The sequence below is a fragment of the Mauremys mutica genome, chromosome 5, assembly GCF_020497125.1.
Source record: "Mauremys mutica isolate MM-2020 ecotype Southern chromosome 5, ASM2049712v1, whole genome shotgun sequence".
In the NCBI taxonomy this organism is placed as follows: Eukaryota; Metazoa; Chordata; order Testudines; family Geoemydidae; genus Mauremys; species Mauremys mutica.
Genome location: NC_059076.1, coordinates 140,140,707 through 140,168,560, shown reverse-complemented (window position 1 = coordinate 140,168,560; position 27,854 = coordinate 140,140,707). Strand labels below are relative to the sequence as shown.

Below are 27,854 nucleotides of genomic sequence, written 5' to 3'. Positions count from 1 at the left end.
TTATTTAATGACAAGAGACAATGAGATGAAAAAAGTTAAGGCTTTATAATTGTTAAAACACAATCTATCAGCATTGTATGTCATAGAATCACAGGGCTAGAAGGGACTGCAAGGGGCATCTAGTCGAACCCTCTGCCAAGATGCAGGATTTCTTGTGTCTAAACCGTCCAAGACAGATGGCGCTGTTGTATGCAGTGTAGTTGTAGCTGTGTTGGTCCCAGAATATTAGAGAGACAAGGAGGGGAAGGAAATATCTTTTATTGGATCAACGTCTGGTGGTGAGTGACAAGCATTGGAGCCACACAGAGCTCTTCCTCGGGTCTGGGGAAAGTACTCCTAGCCTCACAGCTAAAGGCAAGGTGGGACAGATTGCTTAGCATAAGTACTTAGCACATATTGTAAGGGACCATTCAAAGCTGAATGGTCTGTTAGCACCTCTGCAGTCATAGGACAAAAAGCGGGCCCTTAGTGGGTTACAGGTTGTTCAATAAGCTAGAAATCCAGTTCAGTTCAGTCCATGGGTTTTTGTGTCTAGTAGAGTAATGAATCGTTGGTGTTGATCACTAGCAGGGGAGATATGGCTGCAGGTTTTGTATCTTGTTCTAGCAAGGTTTGGTGCTGCTTTGAGTTGGTGTGTCCTGGTCTGTGGGGAGCTTCGGCTGATGAGCTTGCAGAGGTTGGGGGGTTGTTTGAAGGCCAGAAGAGTGGGTTCAGGAAAGATTTCTTTCAGGGTAGGGTCCCCATCGAGTATGGGTTGTAGTTGTTTGATGATACCCTGTCTGGGTTCCAGTATGGGATGGTACCTGTCAGCCAACTCAGAGTGGCACCAGATCCTGCTAGAACAACAGATGTAAAACCTGCAGACATATCGTCACTGCTACAATGATCAACACCCCCCACAACACACCTTTCAAGATCCCTGCATCCTACACATGCTGTACCTCATCCGGTGCATTAAATGCCCCAATAACCACCATGTGGGTGAAACCAGACAATCACTGTGCTCTCAAATGAACTCACACAAAAAAATGATAAAAGACAAAAACAACCTCTCGCCCGTGGGTGAACACTTTTCACCAAGCGATCACTCTGTATCTGACCTCTCAGTCCTCATCCTTAAAGGAAACCTGCACAGCACTTTCAAAAGACAGCTGCAAAACACTAAGCTTTGGATACTCCTGAGCAACGTAGTTATACTGACGTAAGCGCTGGTGTAGACTTCTGCCACCGACATAGCTACCGCCTCTCACGGAGGTGGAGTTATTAAGCTGATGGGAGAGCTCTCTCCTGTCGGCTTAGAGCGTCTTCACTAGAAGTGCTACAGCTGCATTGGTGCAGCAGCACATGATGCAAATTTCTCGCCCTTAAAATCACAGACGGAACAGAGACACTGGATTTCTGGTTTATTACAACAATCTGTAACCCACTAACCCCCCTCTTTTCGTCCTATGAGGGCAGAGATGTTAATGGGCCACTCTACCTTGACTGATCCCTGGCAATATGTGCTAACTAATTATGCTAAACAATCCGTTCCACCTTGCATTTTGCTGTGATGCTGGATGTACCTTTCCCAGACCTGAAGACGAGCTCCTTAGGTGCGTCTACACAGCAAAGAAAAACCTGTGGTTAGCCTGTGCCAGCTGACTCGAGCTCACGGGGCTCAGGCTTGGGCTGTTTCGCTGCTTTGTAGACTTCAAGCGTGGGCTGGAGCCTGAGCTCTGGGACCTTCGCACTTCGCAAGGTCATAGAGCCCAGGCTCCACCACGAGCCCAGACATCGACACAGCAATGAAACAGCCCCGCAGCCCGAGTCCCGTGAGCTCGAGCACGGGATGCTAGTTGTTGTGTAGACACACCCTGTGTGTCTCAAAAGCCTGTCTGTCTCACCAACAGAAGTTGGGTCAATAAAAACCTGACCCACCTTGTCTCTCTGACATCATATGTCAAAATTGTAGCCTTAAATCAACTCTCATGAGTTCTCAAGCAGCATTTTTCTTAGTTGGCCTGTCGGTAAGTTTAGATTATTATCAATGGAAATATTTGTTGTTGGTTTCTGTGCGTATGGTGAAATCGATGTTCCCCAGCATTTACCAATAAAAATCGAACCCTTCCATGTCTAAGTGTAGACAAACCCCAAGTCATCTCTAGAGCCCATGTTATGGATAAGATGTTAAAGTCCTGATGCAGTGGCCTGTTATTATTTATTTGTATTGCAGTAGCACCTAGAAGCCCTGGTCTGCTCCACCCCATTGTGCTAGGAGCTGTACAAACATAGAACAAACAGACAATCCCTGCCCCAAAGTGCTTACAATCTAAGTAAGAAGAAGTTGTACTTAACACCAGTGTAGTGTTGCTGGCAGAGTGCAGCTGCTGTGTTTCACTCAGAGGGGGCAGCATTTCAGTGGTGGGCAAGTGATTCTCCACAGTGCGTCTGGGAGAGAGAATGTGCAACGTATGCTGTCACCAGAGCACTTTGGCATCCTGCCGAATGAAAGGTCCTGTAGAAACAGAATGTAGTGGTGCTTATTAGGATGAATTATTTACTATTAGCACCCCCTTGGAGACCGGGTCATAAAAGTGTACTAACAAACGCCCCTGGCGATGGCTACATTGTGCACTTCAGAACCCATACAGGCTTAGACATAATCCAGGTGGAAAATCACATCTGGAGTCAGCATTGCCTGTGGCTGACTGGGTCAAAACAATGAAGCATCTTTCTTCCCTGGGGTGGGGAGAGCATGTGTGTGAGAGGACTGCCAGGTGCCTACGCAAGTGCTCGGAGCCAGTCCCTTCGGGGCACTCGCTCCGTCAGCCTCTCTTTGAATGGATCTGTAGCACATGATGCTTTGTTCATGTAAAGCACCTTTTCATCTGAGGATCTCGGCTCCTTAAAAACATGAAGAGCTCAATTCTCATTTTCACTAATGGTCCTTTGCACCATTCTGGGGACAAATGGCAGTAGAGTAAATGAGAATCAAGGCCTAAGTAATTCTGCCTCAGACGACCCCTGCGTAGTAATTAACCGCATGTAGGGGATGTTTACACTGCAATAAGACACCTGCGACTGGCTCTGGACTAAGGGGCTGTTTAATTGTGGTGTAGACCTTCAGGTCTGGGCTGGCATCTGGGCTCTAGGACCCTGCTAAGGGGGCGGACCCCCCTTGCGAGCCTGGTCCAGGCACGGGTCAGCCGCAGGTGTCTAACTGCAGTGTAGACTTAGGCATCACTTTACCAGTCTACTGCTGACTCGCAGCCCCCTCTGGGTTGAAACACAGCAGCTGTTTAACAGCTTTAGGACAGGAAGTGAAGGATTGTTCCTCTATTCCATGTGGCGCTCTGTCTCCCTCTGGTGGTGGTGTGTGGGACACAGAGAGAGGTTGCGGAGCCTGCTGGGCAGCGGAAGGGTACGCTGAAAGATTCTGAGTTTCCATCCTTCCTGCTGACGACTTGCCTGGGGATGTGGTGTTACACAAGCAGCATTGCACTGATTTGCCCTGAGTTCAGTTGCCAGCTATTAGCATTTGTAGTGTAACCCTCCTGCATGTGCACACATGTGAATGCTCAATGTCTTTTCAGGGCTCGTTCAAAATGTACCCCCTCCCGGATGACCCAAGAGTGCCGGTCCCACCACGCCAGTTCCATCAGCTCCCAGCCAAAGGACCCCAGGAGTGTCTCATCAGGATCTACATCATCCGTGCCTTCGACTTGCAACCCAAGGACTCCAACGGAAAGGTATCCTTCAGGGGAGCATCTGGGAGACGTGTCAATGGGGCTGAGGGCAGAAATGGTGGGGTGGAATTCCCTGGGCTGTGTCAGGAGTGGCAGAAGCGCCCTAAAAGTGGGGGGGCCACAGGTGCCCAAACTGTGGCCCTGCTCTCGCACCACCCCTACTCTCCAAGGCCCCATCCTCACATCACCCCTTCCCCCTGAGGCCTTGCTCCCGAGACCCCACCTTCACACTGCCCCTTCTCCCAAGACCCCGCTCCTCTGCTGCCTCTTCCCCCCAAGACCCCGACCCGCTCGCTTCTCTCTGCCCCCTCCCCCTGTCGCTCACACTTCTGGCCTTGGCATCTAGGAAAAAACTAACACCAACTTGTTTCTTCAAAGTGCCTTTTCCATGGTTCTGAAGCCCAGGGCCTAAGCTCTCCTGTATTGTTGTTGGGCTTCTCAGTAGGGCAGGTGGCAATATCCGAATTCATTTCTGCCCAAAATTTCAAAGGAAGCAAAAATTGCCTTCAAAAAAAAAATTTTTTTTTTTTTTTGGAGAAATCTTCAGAAACAATTTTTTTCCCGACCATTTAAAATGAAAAGAAAACTGTTTTTGGTTGAAATGAAAAAATTCCATTTTGTTTCCATTTTTAAAAAAACAACAAAAACCATTTTCTGAAACTCCCTTTTCACGCTGGAAGCGATTACAAAATGGAGAGGAGGAGAGAGCGGAAAACCCAAAAATGAAAATCAATTTTTTTTTTCAGTTTTCAAAAACTGACACGAAACGAAAACTTTCCTTTCCATATAGGAGCTTTCCTTCAAAGAATTTCAGTGAAATCAGAAGTGTATTGAGTTGGAAAACCATTTTCTGTAAAAAAAAATAAAAAATTAAGGTTAAACCATCTCCCCTTCCCAGCACGCTTTGATTCTTCCTGCTTGATGCAGCCAGGAGAAAAGTGGCCGCTTCTTACTCAGTGCCCGTGCTCCTTGTGTATCTTCGAGTTATGTCTGCTGACTTAGCCAACCAAGGGCTGCTCCATCCCTCCCTTCTAAAAAACCTGTGGGACAGTGAAAACCCCCTGAGGATCTCAGCCTGGGTTCTTCCCCTCCACCCTGGAGTCCCTGGCTAGTATCCCCTAGGCCGTTTGCTGAACTGAGACAAAATAAGGGGATGTGTCCCTCTAAGTGTGGGGCCCCACCCTTGCTCCATCTCTTCCTGCCCCTGCTCCAACCCTCCCCTGAGGACCCCGCTGCTCTCCGCCCTCCCCCAAGTGCCTTCCCCAGCCACCAAACAGCTGATTGGCAGCCCTGCTGATCAGCTGTGGCTGGTGGGTGCTGATCACCCACTATTTTTTTTTCCATGAGTGCTTGATCCCCAGAGCACCCACGGAGTTGGTGCCTATGGGGTCATGAGATCTTCAAGGCAACTCTGTTAATCCCCTTCCAGGCTGTGCCCTTGGTTGCTCGTCCCCACTGCCTGACCGTGCGCATACAAGGCCTGGAACAGGAGTCGCAGCTGGATCAGCCAGCACTAGCACCTATGGGAATTTGTTATGAACAGCAAAGGGACAGATTCCGTTCCCCCTTGCTGACGTGGGGTGTTACTCAAGGGCCTGTTCATGGAATAAGGGGTTGATCCACATGACTAAGGGTGGCAGAATCTGGTCCTTATTACTGTTGTGGTTGAAGATGAGTCTGTAGCAGTCCCTCCTCCTGTGTTCTTTTTTTCCTCCTGTCTTTGTAGTGTGACCCCTACGTGAAGATTTCGGTGGGAAAGAAATCCATAAATGACCAGGATAATTACATCCCGTGCACGCTGGAGCCTGTCTTCGGAAAGTACGTTTCTCTTTCGCGTCAATTCCAGATGGGGATGGTGGGACTTGCCTCCCAAGGCAGGATCGCAAGCAGAGCGGAAAGAGCAGGAAAGGGAGAGGAAGGCAAAGGCTGGTGTCAGAGATCCTTGATGGTCTTGTGGCTAAGGCAGTGCTTTGGGACTTGCAAGGTTTTAGTTCAGTTCCGGACTCTGTGTGATCCTGGGCAAGTCATTTACTCTCTGTTCTTTATCTGTGAAATAGGGGTAATAATGCTACGTAGGAACGGCCGTACTGAGTCAGACCAGTGGTCTATCTAGCCCAGCATCCTGGCTTCTGACTATGGCTGGTGCCCGATGCTTCCAAAGGAATGAACAGAACAGGGCAGTTACTGAGTGATCTATCCCTTGCCATTTAGTCCCAGTGTCTGGCAGTCAGAAGTTTAGGGAGCATAGTTCTGCATCCCTGACCATCTTGGCCAATAGCCATTGATAAACCCATTCTCCGTGAACTAATCTCATTCATTTTTGAACCCGGTTATACATTTGGCCTTTTAAACATCCCCTGGCAACCAGTTCTACAGGTTGGCTGTGTGTTGTGTGAAGAAGGATTGTTTTAAACCCGCTGCCTGTTAATTTCATCAGGTGTGTTATGTGAAGGGGTAAATAGCACTTCCTTGTTCACTTTCTCCACACCTTTCATGATGTTATAGACCTCCGTCACTTCTCTGCATTGTCTCGTTAGGGCTACAAGGTCTTCAGCTCATGGGCCATCCCTTTACAACGTGTTTGTGTGGCTGATCTGCTCTCAGTTAGGGCACTAGATGCTACCATGATACATGTAATAATAACGAGCTTGGCTGTCCACAGCAATGGTCCACAGGCCATTTACTCTCTGTTCTTTATCTGTGAAATAGGGGTAATAATGCTACGTAGGGACTCTACTCTCCGAGGGTAGAGTCTCTTTTGCCAGGCTTGGCTTCCAGCCAAAGACCAGTCTAGACAGAGTTCTGCACCTACCACCCCGTCGCTAAGACGAGACGGAAAACCCAGGTCCCGGCTGCTCATGGCTATTAAAGCTCCCATTTCACAAGAGTAACCCTGGGATCCTGGCTGTTTTCCAGCTTGGCCAATTATTTGCTGACCTGAATTCCTCCTGCCGCTTTAATTGGAGACACAATCACTCACTTCCCCTCCTCAAAGCTGCTGCACAGTGGTGGGGGTGCTGTTAAAAGGGCATCACATTCCACTTTGGAGGTAGCCAAGTTTCAGCAGCAGGTGAAGTGACTCCCAGACCCAGTGGGCCAGATCCTGGTCATTGGTGTAAACCAGGACTGACTCCACATGGAAGTCAGTGAAGATCAGCGAGGTAAGGCCAGTATGAGTGAGATGAGAACAAGGCCCACCATAATGCGTGTGCATGTGTGTATATAACGTCAAGGGAGAGTGAGGACCATTTCCACTGACTTCAGCGGAGCTCTACCAGTTTACATCAGCTGAAGATCTGGCCCCAGTGACTCCAGTGGAGCTAAACCGATTTACACCAGCTGGGGATCTGAGCCAGAGAGTTTAGAAAATTCTTTGGGATGCTTCTGGAGGAAAGACCCTCCATTTTAAAGTAAGGTATTATAAGAACATAAGAATGGCCATATTGGGTCAAACTAAAGGTCCATCTAGCTCAGTATCCCGTCTTCCAACAGTGGCCAATGCCAGCTGCCCCAGAGGGAATGAACAGAACAGGGAATCATCAACCGATCCACCCCGTCGCCCATTCCCAGCTTCTGGCAAACAGAGGCTGGGGACACCATCCCTGCCCATCCTGGCTAATAGCCACTGATGGACCTGTCCTCCATGAACTTATCTAGTTCTTTTTTGAACCCTGTTATAGTCTTGGCTTTCACAACATCCTCTGGCAAAGAGTTCCAAGGGTTGACTGTGTGTTGTGTGGAAGAAATACTTCCTTTTGTTTGTTTTAAACCTGCTGCCTATTCATTTCACTCGGTGACCCCTAGTTCTTGTGTTATGAGAAGGAGTAAACAACACTTCCTTATTTACTTTCTTCACACCACTCATGATTTTATAGACCTCTATCATATCCCCTCTTAGTTGTCTCTTTTCCAAGCTGAAAAGTCCCAGTCTTATTAATCTCTCCTCATACGGAAGCCATTCCCTACCCCTAATCATTTTTGTTGCCCTTTTCTGAACCTTTTCCAATTCCAATTTATCTTTTTCGAGATGAGTTGACCACATCTGCATGCAGTGTTCAAGGTGTGGGCGTTACCATGAATTTATATAGAGACAATATGATATTTTCTGTCTTATTATCTGTCCCTTTCTTAATGATTCCCAGCATTCCTTTCGCTTATTATTCTGGGGCCAGCATTCACTAGCGATCCCCAGCTCTCATCTAGTTGCTTTCCATCCATCGATTGCAAAGCGAGTCAGGACCATTCCCATTTTGTGGATTGGGAAAGTGAGGCACAGGCTTGCTCAAGGGCACACAGAAAGCAGCCGACCTGGGCACAGAACCTGGGTCTCCCATGGCCCAGTCCAGTAGCTCACAGCTCTGCGTCAATTGATCAGGCATGGTGGGACACAGGAGAGACAGGCAGGCCGATAAGCCCAGCATCTGCCTTGTTCTGTTATGTGATGGAGGGTGGAAGACATGAGGTCTGTTTCCATTGGCTTGTCTGTCCTAAGAGGTGATCCCCGGGGAAAGCCAAGCACCCCCAGCTCTTCTCTCTGTCACGGGTGATTGTGCCTCATGGTTGGAGCAGGAGTCGCTAGTCAGGAATTGGAGCCCTGGGTCAGAGCTGGAGTCAGAGGCCAGGTGCCAGAGCCAGGGTCACAGGTGAGGAATCGGAGCTGAGGGTCAGGAGCGGGTTACCTGTATTAAGGCTGGGAACAAGCAGGCACAGGAGCTATCACGGCCCTGGGTGAGCGCTTTGAGCAGCTACTGAACTGCTGCTGCTGCTGGGCTTAAGAGCTGGTTTGCTGCCTCTCCCACCAGTCAGGAGGTTGGAGCCAATCAGGCAGCTGACTCCAGGCCAGGACCTGATCTCTTGCTCTTCCCGTTTCCACAGGATGTTTGAGCTGACCTGCACTCTGCCTTTGGAGAAGGACCTGAAGGTTACTCTCTACGACTATGACCTCTTGTCGAAGGATGAGAAGATTGGCGAGACCGTCATAGACCTGGAGAACCGGTTCCTGTCCAAATTCGGGGCCCGGTGCGGCCTGTCCCAGACCTACTGCATGTAGGTACTTCCGATAGCCCAGGTGGCACTGAGCTGCCCTGTCGGGGAGATGTGGCTGGGTCAAAGAGGGAAGATACCCAGCACCATCCTGGGCACCTGCATCTGTTGTGGTATCAGCACACCGACACACCAGGGAGCGGCGTTGCCAAGGGAGCTCTGCGTGATGTGTCAGAATGTCACCATCACGCCATGTGATGCCTCCTGGGCCCTGCATGGCTGGTCCCAGAACCCCCAGGGCTTCCCACGAGCATGTGGGAGTCACCCTGCCAAAACCAGGGTCGTCCTGCAGATATTGGGACGGGGGCAGGTTTTAGGGGAGGTCTCAGGGGAGGCTGGATAACACGCTCAGGGGGTGGCATCCACGGAGGGGAGGCAATATCCTAGTTACCTGGGAGGGGGTCCTGGTATGGGAAAGGTGGAGACCCCCTGGGCGAGGTGGCCTAATAGGATAGGGAATAAAGGACTGGGCTGAATTTTGGCTGGACGCTCAAGCCAAACTGCCGCTGTTTGTGTAGCTGTGCTGCTGGAAGGTCTTCCCCAGTGCCGGCTGCACCAAAGCAGGGGGCATCGGGGGCCCGGTACAGTTCCCGGATTCTCTGCCCTGCCTGCCAGCAGTGGTACAGGGGACAGCAGCCGAGGGAGAGTCGGCCCCTGGAGAGAGGAGCTGGTTCCATAGGTTCTCTCTGGGTGTCTCAAAGGGAGGGGCCCTCAGGCCAGGCCCACAGCAGCTTTTCCCAGCTGCACCAATGTGGGAAAATGTGAACGAAGTCCCAGCCTCATGCGGTAGGCGTGCGAGGCGGGCAAGGCTTTCAGGTCACTTCCTGCTAGCGTGCAATTGGTCCCTAGAGCTTGAAATGTCTCAGCTAAAGGGGCTCCCCCCATCTCCCGTGGGAGATGGCCACATTCAGCCTGAGGTTTCCTCTGCCTATTCTGGGGGAGATTCACCCACAGGCAGGGAGCCAGCTCAAGAAATGCGCCGTGTACGGCCATTATCTCATTGTGCCTCGGTCTGTCCCCTAGAACAGCTCCTCTCCCGCCGTGGTGCTTCCACCCTCAACTCCTTGCTGACTCTTAGAGTTCAGTTTGGGTTTCTTTAAAAAATATCCCGGCCTCATTCCCCCCACTGTAGTTCTGCTGCAACCCCGGCAGTTGCCCGTGGAGCAGTCGCGGCCCTTGGAGGTGGGGTGTATTTTACAACACTTTGTTTTTACTCACGTCTCGCTTCAGTTCTGGACCCAACCAGTGGCGAGACCAGCTCCGACCTTCCCAACTGCTCCATCTCTTCTCCCTGCAACGCAACTGCAAAGCTCCCATCTACAAGCCAGACCGGGTCGTATTCAGGGAGCAGGAGTACGTCCTCTCTGAGTTCGGTAAAGGAGTCTCCTCACAGCCATAAACCTTTTCCCTGCCCCCCGATTATTGCACTGGAGACTGGCAGCTTGTGAGGCAGGGTAGCGAAACTGGCGGGTGAAGATGAGCAGTCGAGGTGATTTACAGTGAGAGCTTCAGATCAGGTTGCTTTGAGCAGAGGGCGGGACCAGGTGACCTGAGTTCCCTTCCAACCCTGCTATTCTATCAGGGTACGTCTTCACTACCCGCCGTATCGACGGGTAGCAATCGATTTCTCGGGGATCGATATATCGCGTCTCATCTAGACGCGATATATCGATCCCCGAACGCGCTCCTGTCGACTCCGGAACTCCACTAACCCGAACAGCGGTAGCGGAGTCGACATGGGGAGCCGCGGACGTCGATCCCGCGCCGTGAGGACGGTAGGTAATTCGATATAAGATAAGTTGCGTATCTTATATCGATTTTCCCCCGTAGTGTAGACCAGCCCTGAGTCTATGAAAACCCACATGGCCAGCATTATAGAATCTGTATTGCTCCTAGCAGCTCCTAGAACTGCAGCCCAGACCGAAGCCCTGTTGTGCTAGGGATTGTACATACACATGGGGCCAGTCCGTGCCCCAAAGAGCTCACAGGCTAAATAGATTAGACAGCCTGAGAGTGGGAGAGAGGAAGAATTGTCCTGTTCCTTTCATAGAGGTGGAACAGAGAGATGAAGTGACTTTCCCAAGGTGCTGTGGGGACTCTGTGGTATACTCAAGAATTGAACCTAGAACTCCAGTTCAATGCCTTAACCACAAGGCCACTCTTCCATCAGCTTAATACCTTCTGTAACTGGAGCAAACCCTGGCAGAACCCATATGGACACCACTCTCGTCGGGAGGAATTAGAGCCTGGGCCTTCAGCTGCACAAATGCAGGCCTGTAGCACTGAGCAGAAGGAAATCTGCCGCAGCATGCAGGTAGCCGTCTGCTGGACTTGCTGGGTTTGGCCTCTAGAGGGCGACAAATATCGCATACACCAGGCCAGCGTAACACACCCTTACCTTTATCCTAATACAGCTTGCAAGGCGGTAGCACTGTAGCTACAAACGTGTGTGAGCTAAAGCCAGGTGGAAATCTCTGATTTCGAGGCCAATCTGCTGTGGTATACACATGAACGGTATTTCTGTGCATGGTTGAAATCTGCCAGGATTCACCATTTTGCCAGGAGGGTGGAATTCCACCTCTTTGGACTCAAAATGGTGCCTTTCTGTCCAGGCGAAATCGCACCACGCAAATATTTAGGGGCGCTGAAAGGTGTCAGTTTCCTCATGAGCTCTGACAAGCACAAAGGGTTGTGTGATCACCCAGCTGCACTTTGCTTGCAGAGGGGCTGATATTTACAAGTGGCACAGTGACCTGGGGTACGGAGCAGAGACACAAACCACTCTCAAATGTTTTAGGGCTTTGCCACACAGACCCCTCTTGGAAGGAGCCAAGAAGCAGCCGCTTCTTCGCAGCCTCCTGTTCTGCGTCAGGTTTTCGCCAAGTGCTGGAGAGGTGTTAAGTTGAGTGGGGCTCGTCTCTCCCCACCCCAGCCTGCCTTTCACCTTGCTTTCTTTTAATGGCAATCACTTCAAAAACAGAACAAAGCTTGGGGGTTTGACCTCAGCGAGATCTGGAAACCAGCTGTGTGCACAGAGCAGTGTCAGATGTGAACCTGGCGGGGCATAAAGTGAAGCCATTAAATACGAGAGCATGGGTTTTACAAGCATTGTGCCCAGACCATGATTTCATAACCCCCACATTGTTGGTTTCAGAGAGAGGTTTTTATTTCTGAGCCTCACACACATACACACCCAAGCCAGGTTTCCACGGCTTGGGGAAAAAATCCCATGTGTATGAAGTTTAACCACTTCAAGGCACTGCCAAGAAAGAAGCTGGGATCTATCACCTGAAAGCAGCAGAGCTGTAATAATATTGATATAGCACATTTCATTTCAAAAGCCCTAAGGGTGCTTTGAACCGACTCTCAGCTCTGCTGAAATGCAGCCACCTCTGGAGTGGAGGACTCCCAACAAATCAATGCATACATATGTGGAAAGAGCAAGTTTTGGCTCAGGACAATTGGAGATACACTCCCTCCTCTTCCATAAAACGGTGTGAGAACTTTAATGTCTGTGCAGAGCAGACCAGGACCTTAGTTGTTGTTAGATCTTGTCCAATAAGAGTGGACAATGAACCTTTTCCCAAGGATAAGGTACAGAGAAGGGAGCTGTGACTGAAACGTGATTCGGAAGGTAGGAAGCTTCTGGCATTCATTGTCCGTGTGCGTGCACATGTGTGCGGATTGGCCAGATTGTCAGCAGAGGTCAGCACAATGGAGGAACATTCTGTGCTGGCTTCTTGTGAAAATCTGATCAGAAATATCACAGGGGGAGCTGCTGGGCACTGAATGCTGCTGAAAATCCAGCTGCGAATGAGTGTTTTTATGTAATCACTAAGGGCCCAATTCACCTCTCCAGTGGTTAGGATGTTAACCTGGGACTTGGGAGACCTGGTTTGATTCCTTGATCTGCCACAGACTCCCTGTGTGACGTTGGGCCAGTCACTTAGCCTCTCTGTGCCTCAGTTTCCCAATCTGTACAATGGGGACAGGAGCCCTGCCCTCCCTCATGGGTGTGTGTGAGGATAAATACAGTAAAGCGTGGGAAATGCCGTGAGATCTACTGATGAAAAGCGCTATGGAAGAGCTGAGGTTAGTGGAGTTGCTCCTTATTCATAGCGATGCCAGGAGAGAAGACCCTGGCCCGGGTACAAGCCGTGATTTCATTGGTTTCAGCGGTGCCCCTCCGCGGCCCTAGGCACGTTAGAAAGATGGGTTAAACTGACCCCGTTTTGAACAATGTCAATCAAACCTTAACAAAAACATATCCAGACCTCTGAGCAAACTCCCCCAAATGGTCCCATTCACCTTCCCATCTCCAGCCACTCTACCCTAAACCAGCACCGGCAATGCGGCTTTTCATCTGATGGGGGCCTTGGTGGGACAAAGAGGGCTGCGGCTTTCAGAGCTGACCATCCCTCACCAAACATGCCCCCATCGGTCCCCTTCTCCAGCCCGCTCCTTCCTGCTCCAAGCAGCAGGCGGCTAGCTCTCCTGCCCCCCCCAGATTGTCACAGCGCCCCTGGGATGGGCTTCTGGACTCACACTGACCCAGGGTAGACCCAGGGATAAGCCGCAGTGTGAGATCAGAATCAGGCCCCAGGTTGGTGATGGATCCACGGAGCGTGTTCAGTAACCTCGCTCGCTGTCTGATCTCTCTGTGGCAGAGGATGGCAAGCCCCCCAACCCACACCTGGGAGCGCCGGAGGAGCGGCTCGCCCTGTACACGCTGAGGAAGCAGGGCCTGGTGCCTGAGCATGTGGAGACGAGGCCTCTCTACAGCCCGCTGCAGCCTGAAATTGAGCAGGTAGGCGCCACAGGGTATGTCAGTGACCAAGCCTGAAACAGAGCTTCTCTACGGGCCCACAGCAGCCTGCTCAGAAGGGGCCCCTGGCACAGGGTCTGCCATGCATCACTGGTTCATACTGGGCTGCCAAGGATCAGGCATCTGATGACCCTGGCAGTGCCTTTCTGTGCCATGAGCAGCTGCATCTTGTGCATGCAGCCACCAGGGGGTGCTAGGCTTCCCCTGTGTATCAAACAAGGACCAATCAGGGCCTGATCCCGCAAAGCCTCCCTCCTGCAGCGTAGTCCTATTGGATGGATGCCCTTGCTGCCAGTGAGGGATTGCAGGAGCTGGCCCTTGGTGTGAGCGGGTGATGCCTGAATAGATCCCTCGACCAAACTCTTCCGACCGGCGCTCGTTTATAACCCACAAAGTAACGATGGGCACGTCCATAGCATAGAACAGTGATGCCTAGAACACCCTGGGAGCAGCATATTTGCCCTGTGCGGATGGGAAAACAGAGGGGGGGATGGGTTTAAAGACTTTCTCGGGGCCACAGAGGCGCTGTCAGGTTTAGGACGCAGCATTTCCTGGCCACGCTGTCTCTCCAGCCCCTTCATTCCCTCTGGTGACGCACGCTGACTACAATAGCACCTGAATCTTATTTACTGATGTGCCAATAGGGGGCTCTGCTGTGTTACAGCAGCATGTAGAGAGGCCAGCCGAGATCAGGTGCTGTACAAACACATACTGATAGACACTGTCTACCCCAACAAGCTCACAATCTAAATAGAGAAGGATCACAGGACAAAGAGAGGTGCAGGGACTTGACCGAGGTCATGCAGCAGGTTAGTAGATGAACCAGGATTAGAACCCAGAGCTCAGTCCTCTAGGCTGCACGACATTGTTGTAGACACAGCAGCAGAAGACTTGGTCCTTAGCCTGCAGAATTTATAATCAGACTAAACACCGTTCTGTTAACTCCTTTCTAAACATTGTATTGCCCGTGCGGGCGCTTCGTGCTTTTGGCTAGAACTGTGATGAGCAGAGGAGTTTTTTCTGGTCTCTCCTGGTGAGCAGAACCAGAAATCTTGGGAAGAAGCCTGAGCTAAGACAGTCGGATAAGTCTTGAAGGATCCTCCAAATCTTGGGCAGTTTGCCCATTGCCTCATCCCCACAGAATTAATGTGGACCAAATACTGAGAAGTGCTGGCTCCATGGAAGTGAAGCAGGTTACAGGTACTCAGCACCTCTCAGGATTTGTACTGAGGATCAATAGAAGGATTCACTCTGGCTCTTCTCATCAGTTGTGAAGAAACTGGGCCCTGGGAGTCCACAGGGCAGCTCCACTGGAGTTCCCCAAGTGAAGGCCCTGGCCCGCTGTTTTACAGCTAGGAGATAGAATGTGTGCACCTGTTTCCAGTAAGTTATACGCTGGTCTTTTAAAGGCCCGGTCTACACTAGAAGCATCTCCTGCTGACATAGCGCCGGTATGGACAGCGCTTAGGTCTCTGTAACGTGCCTTGTTTAGAGGGTGTCTTTTTCACACCCCGAGCGATGTAAGTTAGATCTGGTTAAGTGGTAGTGGAGACCTGCCCGAAGTTTGCTTCTGTTTCCTGTTGCAAGAAGATTTTTCTTGCCAAAAAAAAAAAAGCCATTTGTGATGGGCTGATTTTCAAAGTCAGTAAGTTTTATGCCCTTGACACTGCACAGAAAGTACATCTTTATCACCACCCGTTGGGATTGAACAGTTAAAGTGACAACCTTAAAAAAAGAAAAGAAAAACAAGCCTCTAAGCAGATCTCAGTAGGATCTCTGCAGCACGGGAATATACAGCAACCGGAAAATGGAGTCAGATGTCCCTAGATTCTTCCTTGCACCCATTCCCAACAACATCAAAAAGTAACGGGCCAGATCCCGTAGTCAATGAAGCTACTACACCCTTTGATACCAGCAGAGCATCTGGCCTAATGTAGGTAGATTCAGTCATAGAGTTTAAGGCCAGAACACACCATTAGATCAACTACTTTGACCTCCTCTGTATCCCAGGCTCATACATTTCACCCAGATACCCATGTATTGAACGCAGTAACTTGGGTTTGGCTAACAAGTATCTTCCAGAAAGAGATCCAGTCTTGATTTGAAGACATCGAGTGATGGAGGGAGAATCCATCACTTCCCTTGGTAGTTTGTTCCAATGGTTAACCACCCTTACTTCAAAAAGGGGGCCTTCTTTACAATCAGAATTCAATGGCTGGAAGCTAAGCTAGACGGTTCTTGCTCGGCCTCTCTCCATTAAATTAAAAAGCCGTTTCATACCCCATATGTGCTCCCTAGGAGGGTACTTTGCTTCAGCTCCCAGATCTGTTTGCTGAAATAACAAGTGGGCTCCCTGCCATTGTCGAAAATAAATCTCCTCCTGCCTTTGAGCTCTTCCATTGTTTCGAGTCAATATTTCCATGAACACATCGAACAAGGAGAGTGACGTTAACCCAGTTCCTAGACCTCACAGCTGTTTGTTTCATTACAGGGAAAGCTACAGATGTGGGTAGACTTGTTTCCAAAGTCTCTGGGTCTGCCTGGACCTCCATTCAACATCACGCCGCGCAGAGCAAAGAGGTGACTTGATTCTTGTTTCTTGCTGATGCATGAGCTCTCTCTGGGATGCTGATGAAACAGACCACGTGATCTGGTCACTTACACAAAGAAATAGTGGCTCCTTGCACCTTCTGCCCAGGGAATAGTCACACACACGTCAGAGTTGATATGAGTGCTTGGCGCATTCTCCGGCCCTAATTACACACAGCCATATGCTTCTAAAGCATCCTTAGCCCAAACTCTCCTGGGTGACTTTACACCCATGGACATTTCTCACATGAGTGAAAGTTACAGGATCAGACCTTTTGCACCCGAACTATTCTGCAAACAAGCTGCCTTTAAATATAGCCTTGGCTTCCTTCCATTTTAGACCATGGTTTTTATTCCATTCTCATGTCTCGGTGTGTGTGTGGGGATATTTCAGGTTCTTCTTGCGCTGCATTATCTGGAACACCAAAGACGTGATCCTAGATGACCTCAGCATCACTGGAGAGAAGATGAGCGACATCTACGTGAAAGGGTAGGCAATCCTGCTACCTCAGGCTATGTTAGTGATGTGTCGATGTGTTACAGATCAGCAAGGAAACAGTTAACTATTGCAACATTCATATCATCTTCATTGGGCATCTGAGTTAACCTCTCACTGAGATAAATGGGGCAAGTTCACACCTCTGTGAGCTGTTGTTCCAGGCTCTTTGCAAACGCCAGTGCATTAGCTATAGTCAGTTCACATGTTTGCGGTTTTCTTTACAACCATAACAGCTGAGATTCTGAAGGACAAGATAGCAACTTGAGAGAGGTGCTGGTATGTTGTATTGCTGGATACCAGCCCAACTGCAGCCTCATCCATGGCATGGATTATGCATGTATTGTATACAGAGTTAGTCTTGTTTACATAGCTGCCTTTTTGAAATTCCTTTTCTTGGACAAAAATGTGGCAGCCGGCAGTAACTCCTTTGGCACGTTTTCCCTTCTCTGTCTGACTCCATTTATGTTTTATCTTGTGTAAAATAGTGCGATCGCAGCCAAGGGAGTTACTTATTTTGTACGTTCTTAGTTTTATGAACAGGAAGAGGGAGGATTTTGAAACAGACTGTAAATCCCTTTTTTACAATCCCAATTTTCCTCCTGTAAATCCAGAATGCACACTGCTTACCTGGTATTCGCATCAAGTTCATTGTTGTCAATTCCAGCCAAGAGGTTCCATATGCTTCGTAGCTCGGGATTAGCAGAGTGGGGCATGGTGGCATTGGGGAAGTGGGAATATCTAATGTTTGGTCAACACCCCCACCCCCTCGGCCTGGTTTTTTATCATTCCCAACAAACATACAGATCACCCATAGCTGTAAATGAGCTAAATGCTTTGCCCAACCATCGTTTGCTTTGTCCCCCCAAGATGGGGTAATCAACATTCCTGCGTGACACTGGTTCCTGTGAGGCCAATTGCACACGAGACACAAGTGACTTGGCACTATGCCCTGTTGTACAAAGGCACCTCTGTCCCAAGCCGGACTAGTGACTATGTATGGCTCCTAGTTGGCCTCCTAACTAGAGCTCAGAGGCTACGGTGATGGGCTGGGTCCTTATAAGTAGGCAGATGGGATAGATCACAATCAGGGCCCTAATGCCTCAAATAAATAACAGTGCCTTTTGTTTGCAAGAAGCTAAGCTGCTATTTATTATCTGTATTAAAGAAGCACCTAAAGCCCCAATAGAGACCAAGGCCCCATCGTGCCAGGCATGATGGTCCTGTGTTATCACTAGTACAGATATGTCTACAAATACATTACAAAGAGGACGGTGATCAATTGCTCTCCATGTCTGCTGAAGGTAGGATAAGAAGTCATGGGCTTAATCTGCAGCAAGTGAGATTTAGGTTGGATATTAGGAAAAAAACTTTTTAACTCTAAAGTTAGTTCAGCTCTGGAACAGGCGTCCAAGGGAGGTTGTGGAATCCCCATCACTGGAGGTTCTGAAGAACAGATTAGACAAACAGCTGTCGGGGATGATCGAAGCTTACTTGGTTCTGCCTCAGCGCAGGGGGCTGGACTTGATGACCGCCTGAGGTCCCTTCCAGCCCTTCATGTCTGTGATTCTATTACAAAGATTTTTTTTTACTTCTAATTTTGTATTACATTTTGTACTAAATAAATGTATAATTTTGTATTAAAATTTCCTACAAAAAGTTCTGTTGAAATTACTGACCCAAACTGTCAAAGCTAAAGTTAGGCTCCCTTATGTAGGTCGGTCATTTAGGACTTTGTAGGTAAAAAACAACATCAGTTGGAAACCAATAGGCAACCAATGGGCAATATGCCAATCATCATTCCTTCAGTCATCTTTATATTTGCACCCACCAGTTTTGAGTGAGTTGCTCAAAGATCCTGTTTTCATTTCATTACTCAGTGCCTTTGTATTTTGCAGCTGGATGATTGGCCACGAGGAGAACAAACAGAAGACCGACGTGCATTACCGGTCTATGGGAGGCGAAGGGAATTTCAACTGGAGATTCGTCTTCCCTTTTGACTACCTTCCTGCTGAGCAAGTCTGTCACATTGCTAAAAAGGTGAGCCCCTTACATCCGCCGAGTTATAGTCCCTGTGGGACTGACTGTACTTCTTGTTAGAAACAAGGTGGATGAGGCAATATCTTTTATTGGACCAACATTTGTTGCTGAAAGAGAAAAGCTCAAAAGTGTGGTCCAGTAAAAGATATGACCTCACACACCTTGTCTCTCTCGTATCCTGGAACCAACATGGCGACAACAATACCGCAAACAACGTGTGCTTGTTCTACCCAGCAAACAACACACTGAAGTTACACAATGATATGCCTGCCATTGATCTGTTTTTACATGGGAAAGATGGGGGTGAAAGGAGGTTTTATAAATCCAGGAAACATTCATCTTCCTGTGAAAATTACTTAAAGGCATCGTTAAGAGTGACGCTTCTTCCCATCACGACAGAGTCAAATAGGAGGGTACTCAGAGAAGAGCAACTGTGACGGCCATTATCTTTGCCAACACTAGGATTGAACAAGGGACCTCTACGACCAGGAGTCTCTGCAGCTTGAACCGAAGTGCAAGCGTCTCAAGTTGCGAGCTGTAACAGACTTTCAGCTTCTGTGGATCAGGCACACGTTGACTAGGGTGACCAGGTGTCCGGTTTTCGATTGGAACACCCAGCCGAAAAGGGATCCTACCAGCTCCAGTCAGCACTGCTGACTGAGCCGTTGACTGTCCAGTTGGTGGTGCCATGCAGTGGGGCTAAGGCAGGCTCCCTGCTAGCCTCCACACCGCGTGGCTACTGGGATGCAGCCGGCATGTCCCCTCTCCAGCTCCTATGCGTAGGGGCAGCCAGGGGGCTTTGCATACTGCCCCAAGCGCCTCCCCCGCAGCTCCCATTGGCTGGGAACCTTTGGGGCAAGGCTGTTCGGTTTTGTGTGAGTAGAAAGTTGACCAGTAATTAGAGGGTAATTAACATGGAAAAACTTACCAAGGGCCGTGGTGGAGCCTCCATCACTGGCATTTTTTAAATCAAGATGGGATGTTTTTCTAGGAGTCCTGCTCTGGTTCAAACAGTAACTAATTCAGGGAAGTCCTATGGCCTGTGCTGTGCAGGAGGTCAGGTGATCACAATGGTCCCTTCTGGCCTTCGAATCGATGAATCAGTGGGTTACACAACAGCAGTGGTTAAGGGGTTAGAGCAGGGGGTTCTCAAACTTCATTACACCGTGACCCCCTTCTGACAACAAAAATTACTACATGACCCCAGGAGGGGGGACAGAAGCCTGAGCCTGCTCGAGCCCCACTGCCCTGGGTGGGGGGGCAAAACCCGAGCCCCACTGCTCCAGGCAGGGGGTCCAAAGTGGAAACCCAAGGGCTTCAGCCCCAGGCAGGGGGCCTGTAACCTGAGCCCCACCACCTGGGGGCTGGAGCCCTGGGGCTTTTGCTTCAGCCCTGGGTAGTGGGGCTCAGGCTTCAGCTTCGGTCCCGGGGATGGGGCTCGGGCTTTGGTCCTGGGCCCCAGCAAGTCTGAGCCAGCCCTGGTGACCCCATTAAAATGGGGTCCCGACCCACTTTGGGGTCCCAACCCCCAGTGTGAGAACCACTGGGTTAGATGGACTGACTCTGGAGAAGGGGTTCTGGACATAGGCGGCAGCAAAGTGCTAGTAAAAGACAGCCACAAGGGGGATCTAACAGACCTTCAGAGGGCACTGGACTGACCTCATGTGTGTCCAGCTGTAGCAGTGAACCCAGAGATGAGGAAATTGTCATCACGGATCCCGAATTGGGGCCAAATATCCAAGGACAGTCCTCAGCACTGTGCTGCTGATCAAGCTACAAATAGTCAATTATCTTCATAACCTGGCTAGGCAGAAACAAAGGGAGGGGAGAACCTACAGAGATTGGACGGGGAGAGGTGTCAGGGAAGCCTGGGCGCAGTCAGGGGTGTGTGGATGGGTAGAGCTAGACATGCTGGGATTAAATTAAGGAAAATGTAGGCAGAATATCCAGGAATACTTTCAGGGGTGGGGGAGGGGTGTGAGATCTTACCTACTTTGCCCCAAATCCCCCACCCCAGTTCTCCCCAGAATGTTTTTTTTAAAGGGGGTCCCATCTCTCTCATCAGGATTTGGCTTGCTTTGGGGTTTCATCATGTAACTCGCACACCTCCTGGGTGTGGGGTTCTGTCCCATGGAGTGGTGCCGAGAACACTTAGTGAGAGATTAATGACTCTGCTCTACAGCCTTAGCTAAGGGCCATATGGCTTTTAGCTCATGCTGTAGAGGCTCATGCACTAAGCTCCAGAGGTCTCAGGTTCGATCCCCCCTGCCGGTGACAGGGATCTGTAGGCAGTATAAGTGGGGGCTCATCCAGGATTTCCACTGGGAAGTCTCTGATGCTCGGGACGTGCTTCCTCAGCTAGGGGAAGTATGTAACCCCACGCACCTCCTGGGGGTGGTGTCTGTCCCGTCTAGTGGTGCTGAGACCACGTAGAGAGAGATATTAATGAGTCTGCTCTACAGCCATATGGCTTTTAGCTCATGCGGTGGAGGCTCATGCATTTAGCTCATGAGGTCCCAGGTTCGATCCCACCTGCCGACAACTGGGGTCTGTCGGTGTTACAGTTACAAACTCCAGTACCGAATTAATCCCCCCACAGGAGTTCTTGTCTCCATCACGCTGCCCTGCCAATAAGAACTTGGTCTCCGTGTGCATTCAGCCATTGGTCTCTCTGCCTAAGAAATCTTATTGGGGTGTGGTCATTTGTCTGGATGTGAGCTAGACTAGGAGCCGCTCTCCCAATTCCTTTCACCAGCAAGAGAACATTCTGGAGTTAGATGGATTGGAGCCAGTGCTCTGGTGTGAAAGGCTCCTTATTTCCATTACCAATCTCCTGAGCTAGCCACCCCCTCCCTCCCCCCGTGAAGGTGCCCAGTTTCAATGCGAATCGCTGGATAGTTAAGCTGATCGACAGAATCATAGCTCTACCCATTTCACGCTTCATGTTAAACAAATCAAAAGTACAGTGTGTAGCACATTCAATTATCCCCTTTGAAAAAGCAAAGCCCCCCCCGCTAAACCCTTTAAGAAAATACATCCCACTGTGCTGATATTGATTCTCCTCCGACCGCATGTCTGCCAACACTGCATCAGAAAATAAACAGCTTGTAAAATAGCTCTGTAAAGGCAAAAATAACGAATGAAAAGCCATGCTTTGTGTTTGCAGGACACATTCCACTCCTGCAATTTTTGATCTCACCATGTGCTGTTTGAACTTTGGGTTCATTACGGCTGCTGTAAAAAGCCCATGCACTGATCTTTAAATACAGCCATAGAAAGCGGAATTTAAATCAAAACGGTCGGACAGAAAATTCCAAGCAGCTAAAAGCCACCTGCACCCAGGCCTCCTGGAGGTGGCGTTGAGATGAGAGCACTCAGAGAAGAGTGCCGGCATTGGCTTTTCGCTCCTTTGTTTGTCCCGGGGCTACACGCTCTGTTAGAACCCTGAGCTCCCCATTGAGAGATGGACCTCGGAATGCAAAATTCAGATCCGGATTGCAAATATTCTCCTTAAAATTCAGGGAAAATCAAATGAAGAGATTTGCTTAAGGCCTGTCTCTGCTTGTAATAGCGTAATGAATCATCAAAGGTAGAGATGCATAAAGATCCATTGAATCCTCTTCCTCGTTCCTCTGCCAATGCAAAATCGGTTCCTACAGACTTTCCTCCAGGGCTTTGGCTAGTTTTGTTTTAAACAATGAGCTTTCTGCTACTTCCCTTGGGAGAGCACTCTGCAGACTAATGGATCTCACCCATAGAAAATGTCCTAATACTCACCTTGAATGTTCTTCCTCTACTTCCCCTTCATATTGTGTGATTCTTCAATAGCAGTGGGCTCCGAAGACCTAGACGAGGGCTGGGTGCTATATAAACATATACAGAGACTCCACTGCTACTTCAATCGTATTTAAGACAAGACACAGGAAGTGGGTATAACAAATGAGAGTGGGTAGTTGGTGTGGGAGCGGGTGGATAACAGTGCTAAGAATCAGTGGTTACGTAGGATAGCCGGGGGCATGCCTTGACGGTTCTGAGACATTTAACTGTAGGATGTGTGTGTAAATTAAATACGCCTCCAGCTTATCAAAGTGCATCAGCACATGTTTAAGTCCCCACTGAAGTCCTCTGCTTGAATGCTTTGCTGAATCAAGGCCCAGATATAGCAGCAAACGACCGGTTTTCTACATAGCCATTATCAGTCGGCAGTTTCCTGTAGGCATCACGGTAGCAGTGGGTCTTAAGATGGATCTGAAGTGAAGCGGGAAGCGGCACTGTGGACTAGTGGAAGAAGTGGGCAAGAAGGAGACTTGCATCCAAAGGCTTGTTTTTTTCCCATGACTCCTAGCTACACCCGTGTTCAGCTGAGAATGAATTCCTCTCCCTCCCCCGTGTGTAAACCCTCCCAGCCCTCACCCACCTCCCTTCCTGGTAAGTTGGTTCCGCCAAGTAATTCCTGTCAATTCACTGCAATTTGTTGATGTCTTCCTGGTAGTGACTGCCCAGGAGTGTTGTGGGCCAGAACCTCTTTTGGGGTAACTTGGCCATTGCATTCCATGGAGCTAAGCAGATGTATGCCAGTCAGGGGGAAGAGCCAGAGACTCTGCGAAGTCCATTAGGGACTTTGCTGTTGCTATTTATTCTATGTGGAAGGTGCTCTGCTACTGGGACAGCACTATAATATCCTAAGACAAGTCAGTAGACAGACAGATCTGGCTCAGTATGCTCATCACACATGCCCCGGGAGTTTATCCCTTGAGTTATGCGGACAGTTACCCGTTTCTTTCCTCCTTACGAAAAATAACCAGAATTACAATGACTGCAGCTACCACACCATAGCTTTCTCATGGATTCAAGGTGCTTTTCACCTTGAAAGATACCAAAGCTCCTTGAAGAACTTAGGTTCTGATCATGCAAGGTGCTGAGCACCCTCTGTAGGATGCCAGGGAATCTCAGCTAACACTGGATTCATACATTGAGGGCCTTCAGGGTCAGTGGCACATTCTTTAAAGCCCTTTCTTTTGAAAATGTTTGCATGAGGTCATGTAAATCATAGAATCATAGAATATCAGGGTTGGAAGGGACCTCAGAAGGTCATCTAGTCCAACCCCCTACTAAAAGCTGGACCAACCTCGACTAAATCATCCCAGCCAGGGCCTTAAAAACCACTAAGGAAGGAGATTCCACCACCTCCCTAGGGAACCCATTCCAGTGCTTCACCACCCTCCTAGTGAAATAGTGTTTCCTAATATCCAACCTAGACCTCCCCCACTGCAACTTGAGCCCATTGCTCCTTGTTTGGTCATCTGCCACCACTGAGAACAGTCTAGATCCATCCTCTTTGAAACCCCCCTTCAGGTAGTTGAAGGCTGCTATCAAATCCCCCCTCACTCTTCTCTTCTGCAGACTAAACAAGCCCAGTTCCTTCAGCCTCTCCTCATAAGCAGGGCCGGCTCCAGACCCCAGTGCGCCAAGCGCGCGCTTGGGGCAGCGTCCCGCGGGGAGGGCGGCAGGTGGCTCCGGTGAACCTCCCGCAGGCATTCCTGCGGAGGGTCCGCTGGTCCCGCGGCTCCGGTGGAGCATCCGCAGGCATGCCTGCGGGAGGTCCACCGGAGCTGCAGGACCGGCGACCGGCAGAGCGCCCCCCACGGCGTGCCGCCCTGCTTGGGGCGGCGAAATTACTAGAGCCGCCCCTGCTCATAAGTCATATGCTCCAGCCCCCTGATCATTTTCATTGCCCTCGGTTGGACACTCTCCAATTTGTCCACATCCTTTCTGTAGTGGGGTCCCCAAAACTGGACACAACAGTCCAGATGTGGCCTCACCAGTGCCGAATAGAGGGGAATAATCACTTCCCTCGATCTGCTGGCAATGCTCCTACTAATGCAGCCCAATATGCTGTTAGCCTTCTTGGCAACAAGGGCGCACTGCTGACTCATATCCAGCTTCTCATCCACTGTAACCCCAGGTCCTTTTCTGCAGAACTTAGCCAGTCAGTCCCCAGCCTGTAGCGGTGCCTGGGATTCTTCTGTCCTAAGTGCAGGACTCTGCACTTGTCCTTGTTGAGTCTCATCAGATTTCTTTTGGCCCAATCCTCCAACTTGTCTAGGTCACTCTGGACCCTGTGGAGGCCAGGGTGGCGGAACTGGAGGAGCTGAGAGAGGCAGAGAGGTATGTTGATGAGGCTTTCCAGGACACTGTAGAATTGTCCCACCTCCGCTCAGACAGCTCCTGTGCTGTTGAGGAGGAAGAAGGGCCCAGGGAAGTAGAGCAGTCAATGGGAGCAGAGGGAAACCTTCCCGTAGTTGGGACCCTCCTTCCAGATGGTGCTGGGGTTGCCTCTCGCACTGAGGTTAACTCTCCGGGGGAGGGAACTCCAGTTTCTAGGAAAAGGCAGGTGTTAGTAATGGGAGATTCAATTATTAGAAACGTAGATAGCTGGGTCTGTGATGACCGGGACAACCGTATGGTGACTTGCCTGCCTGGTGCGAAGGTTGCGGATCTCTCGAGGCATCTAGATAGACTTATGTGTAGTGCTGGGGAGGAGCCGGTGGTCGTGGTACATGTAGGTACCAATAACATAGGGAAGGGTAGGAGAGATGTCCTGGAAGCCAAATTTAGGCTGCTAGGGAAGAGACTGAAATCCAGGACCTCTATGGTGGCATTTTCAGAAATGCTCCCAGTTCCACGCGCAGGGCCAGGTAGGCAGGCAGAGCTTCAGAGTCTCAATGCGTGGATGAGACGATGGTGTAGAGAGGAGGGGTTCACGTTCATTAGGAACTGGGGAAACTTCTGGGATGGGAGGAGCCTATACAGGAGAGATGGGCTCCACCTAAACCAAAGTGGAACCAGACTGCTGGCACTAAACATTAAAAAGGTTGTAGAGCAGTTTTTAAACTAGGAGATGGGGGAAAGCCGACTGCTGCAGAGGAGCGTGTGGATCGGACACAGACTTCTCTTAGGGGAGAGTCTGATGATAGAGAATCTCCAGGTTATAGTCAGGAGCAGAGGAATGAGAAGTATAATGTAAGGGCCGGATCAGATGATAAACAGTCACATAAAAAAGAATCTGGCACATCAGAAAAAGGCAGGCTAATAAACAGGGACAAGTTTTTAAAGTGCTTGTACACAAATGCCAGAAGTCTAAATAATAAGATGGGTGAACTAGAGTGCCTTGTGATAAAGGAGGATATAGATATAATAGGCATCACAGAAACCTGGTGGACTGAGAGCAATCAATGGGACACAATCATTCCGGGGTACAAAATATATCGGAAGGACAGAACAGGCCGTGCAGGGGGAGGAGTGGCACTATATGTTAAAGAAAGTGTAGATTCAAATGAAGTAAAAATCTTAAGCGAATCCACAGGTTCCATAGAGTCTCTATGGATAGAAATTTCATGCTCTAGTAAAAATATAACAGTAGGGATCTATTATCGACCACCTGACCAGGACAGTAATAGTGATGATGAAATGCTAAGGGAAATTAGAGAGGCTATCAAAATTAAGAACCCAATAATAGTGGGGGATTTCAATTATCCCCATATTGACTGGGAACATTTCACTTCAGGACGAAATGCAGAGATAAAATTTCTCGATACTTTAAATGACTGCTTCATGGAGCAGCTGGTACGGGAACCCACAAGGGGAGAGGTGACTCTAGATTTAATCCTGAGTGGAGCGCAGGAGCTGGTCCAAGAGGTAACTATAGCAGGACCGCTTGGAAATAGTGACCATAATACAATAGCATTCAACATCCCTGTGGTGGGAAGAACATCTCAACTGCCCAACACTGTGGCCTTTAATTTCAAAAGGGGGAACTATACAAAAATGAGGGGGTTAGTTAGACAAAAGTTAAAAGGTACAGTGACTAAAGTGAAATCCCTGCAAGTTGCGTGGGCCCTTTTTAAAGACACCATAATAGAGGCCCAACTTCAATGTATACCCCAAATTAAGAAAAGCAGTAAAAGAACTAAAAAAGAGCCACCGTGGCTTAACAACCATGTAAAAGAAGCAGTGAGAGATAAAAAGACTTCCTTTAAAAAGTGGAAGTCAAATCCTAGTGAGGCAAATAGAAAGGAGCACAAACACAGCCAACTTAAGTGCAAGAGTGAAATAAGAAAAGCCAAAGAGGAGTTTGAAGAACGGCTAGCCAAAAACTCCAAAGGTAATAACAAAATGTTTTTTAAGTACATCAGAAGCAGGAAGCCTGCTAAACAACCAGTGGGGCCCCTTGATGATCAAAATTCAAAAGGAGCGCTTAAAGATGATAAAGTCATTGCGGAGAAACTAAATGGATTCTTTGCTTCAGTCTTCACGGCTGAGGATGTTAGGGAGATTCCCAAACCTGAGCTGGCTTTTGTAGGTGACAAATCTGAGGAACTGTCACAGATTGAAGTGTCACTAGAGGAGGTTTTGGAATTAATTGATAAACTCAACTTTAACAAGTCACCGGGACCAGATGGCATTCACCCAAGAGTTCTGAAAGAACTCAAATGTGAAGTTGCGGAACTATTAACTAAGGTTTGTAACCTGTCCTTTAAATCGGCTTCGGTACCCAATGACTGGAAGTTAGCTAATGTAACGCCAATATTTAAAAAGGGCTCTAGGGGTGATCCTGGCAATTACAGACCGGTAAGTCTAACGTCGGTACCGGGCAAATTAGTTGAAACAATAGTAAAGAATAAAATTGTCAGACACATAGAAAAACATAAACTCTTGAGCAATAGTCAACATGGTTTCTGTAAAGGGAAATCGTGTCTTACTAATCTATTAGAGTTCTTTGAAGGGGTCAACAAACATGTGGACAAGGCAGATCCGGTGGACATAGTGTACTTAGATTTCCAGAAAGCCTTTGACAAGGTCCCTCACCAAGGGCTCTTACGTAAATTAAGCTGTCATGGGATAAAAGGAAAGGTCCTTTCATGGACTGAGAACTGGTTAAAGGACAGGGAACAAAGGGTAGGAATTAATGGTAAATTCTCAGAATGGAGAGGGGTAACTAGTGGTGTTCCCCAAGGGTCAGTCCTAGGACCAATCCTATTCAATTTATTCATAAATGATCTGGAGAAAGGGGTAAACAGTGAGGTGGCAAAGTTTGCAGATGATACTAAACTACTCAAGATAGTTAAGACCA

General features: G+C 49.1%; 1 protein-coding gene across 7 annotated transcripts in view; it reads left to right on the top strand.

Moving 5' to 3' along the window:
- DYSF (dysferlin) overlaps positions 1-27,854 on the top strand; it is a 288,276-nt gene that overhangs the window by 224,480 nt on the left and 35,942 nt on the right. For all 7 annotated transcript variants that reach the window (XM_045018205.1, XM_045018204.1, XM_045018206.1 and 4 more), the window contains 8 exons: positions 3,576-3,731; positions 5,455-5,546; positions 8,604-8,774; positions 10,002-10,144; positions 13,439-13,578; positions 16,088-16,176; positions 16,580-16,675; positions 18,580-18,721. In XM_045018205.1, coding sequence (XP_044874140.1) covers positions 3,576-3,731; positions 5,455-5,546; positions 8,604-8,774; positions 10,002-10,144; positions 13,439-13,578; positions 16,088-16,176; positions 16,580-16,675; positions 18,580-18,721 — 1,029 coding nt within the window. The remainder of the gene's footprint in view (positions 1-3,575; positions 3,732-5,454; positions 5,547-8,603; positions 8,775-10,001; positions 10,145-13,438; positions 13,579-16,087; positions 16,177-16,579; positions 16,676-18,579; positions 18,722-27,854) is intronic.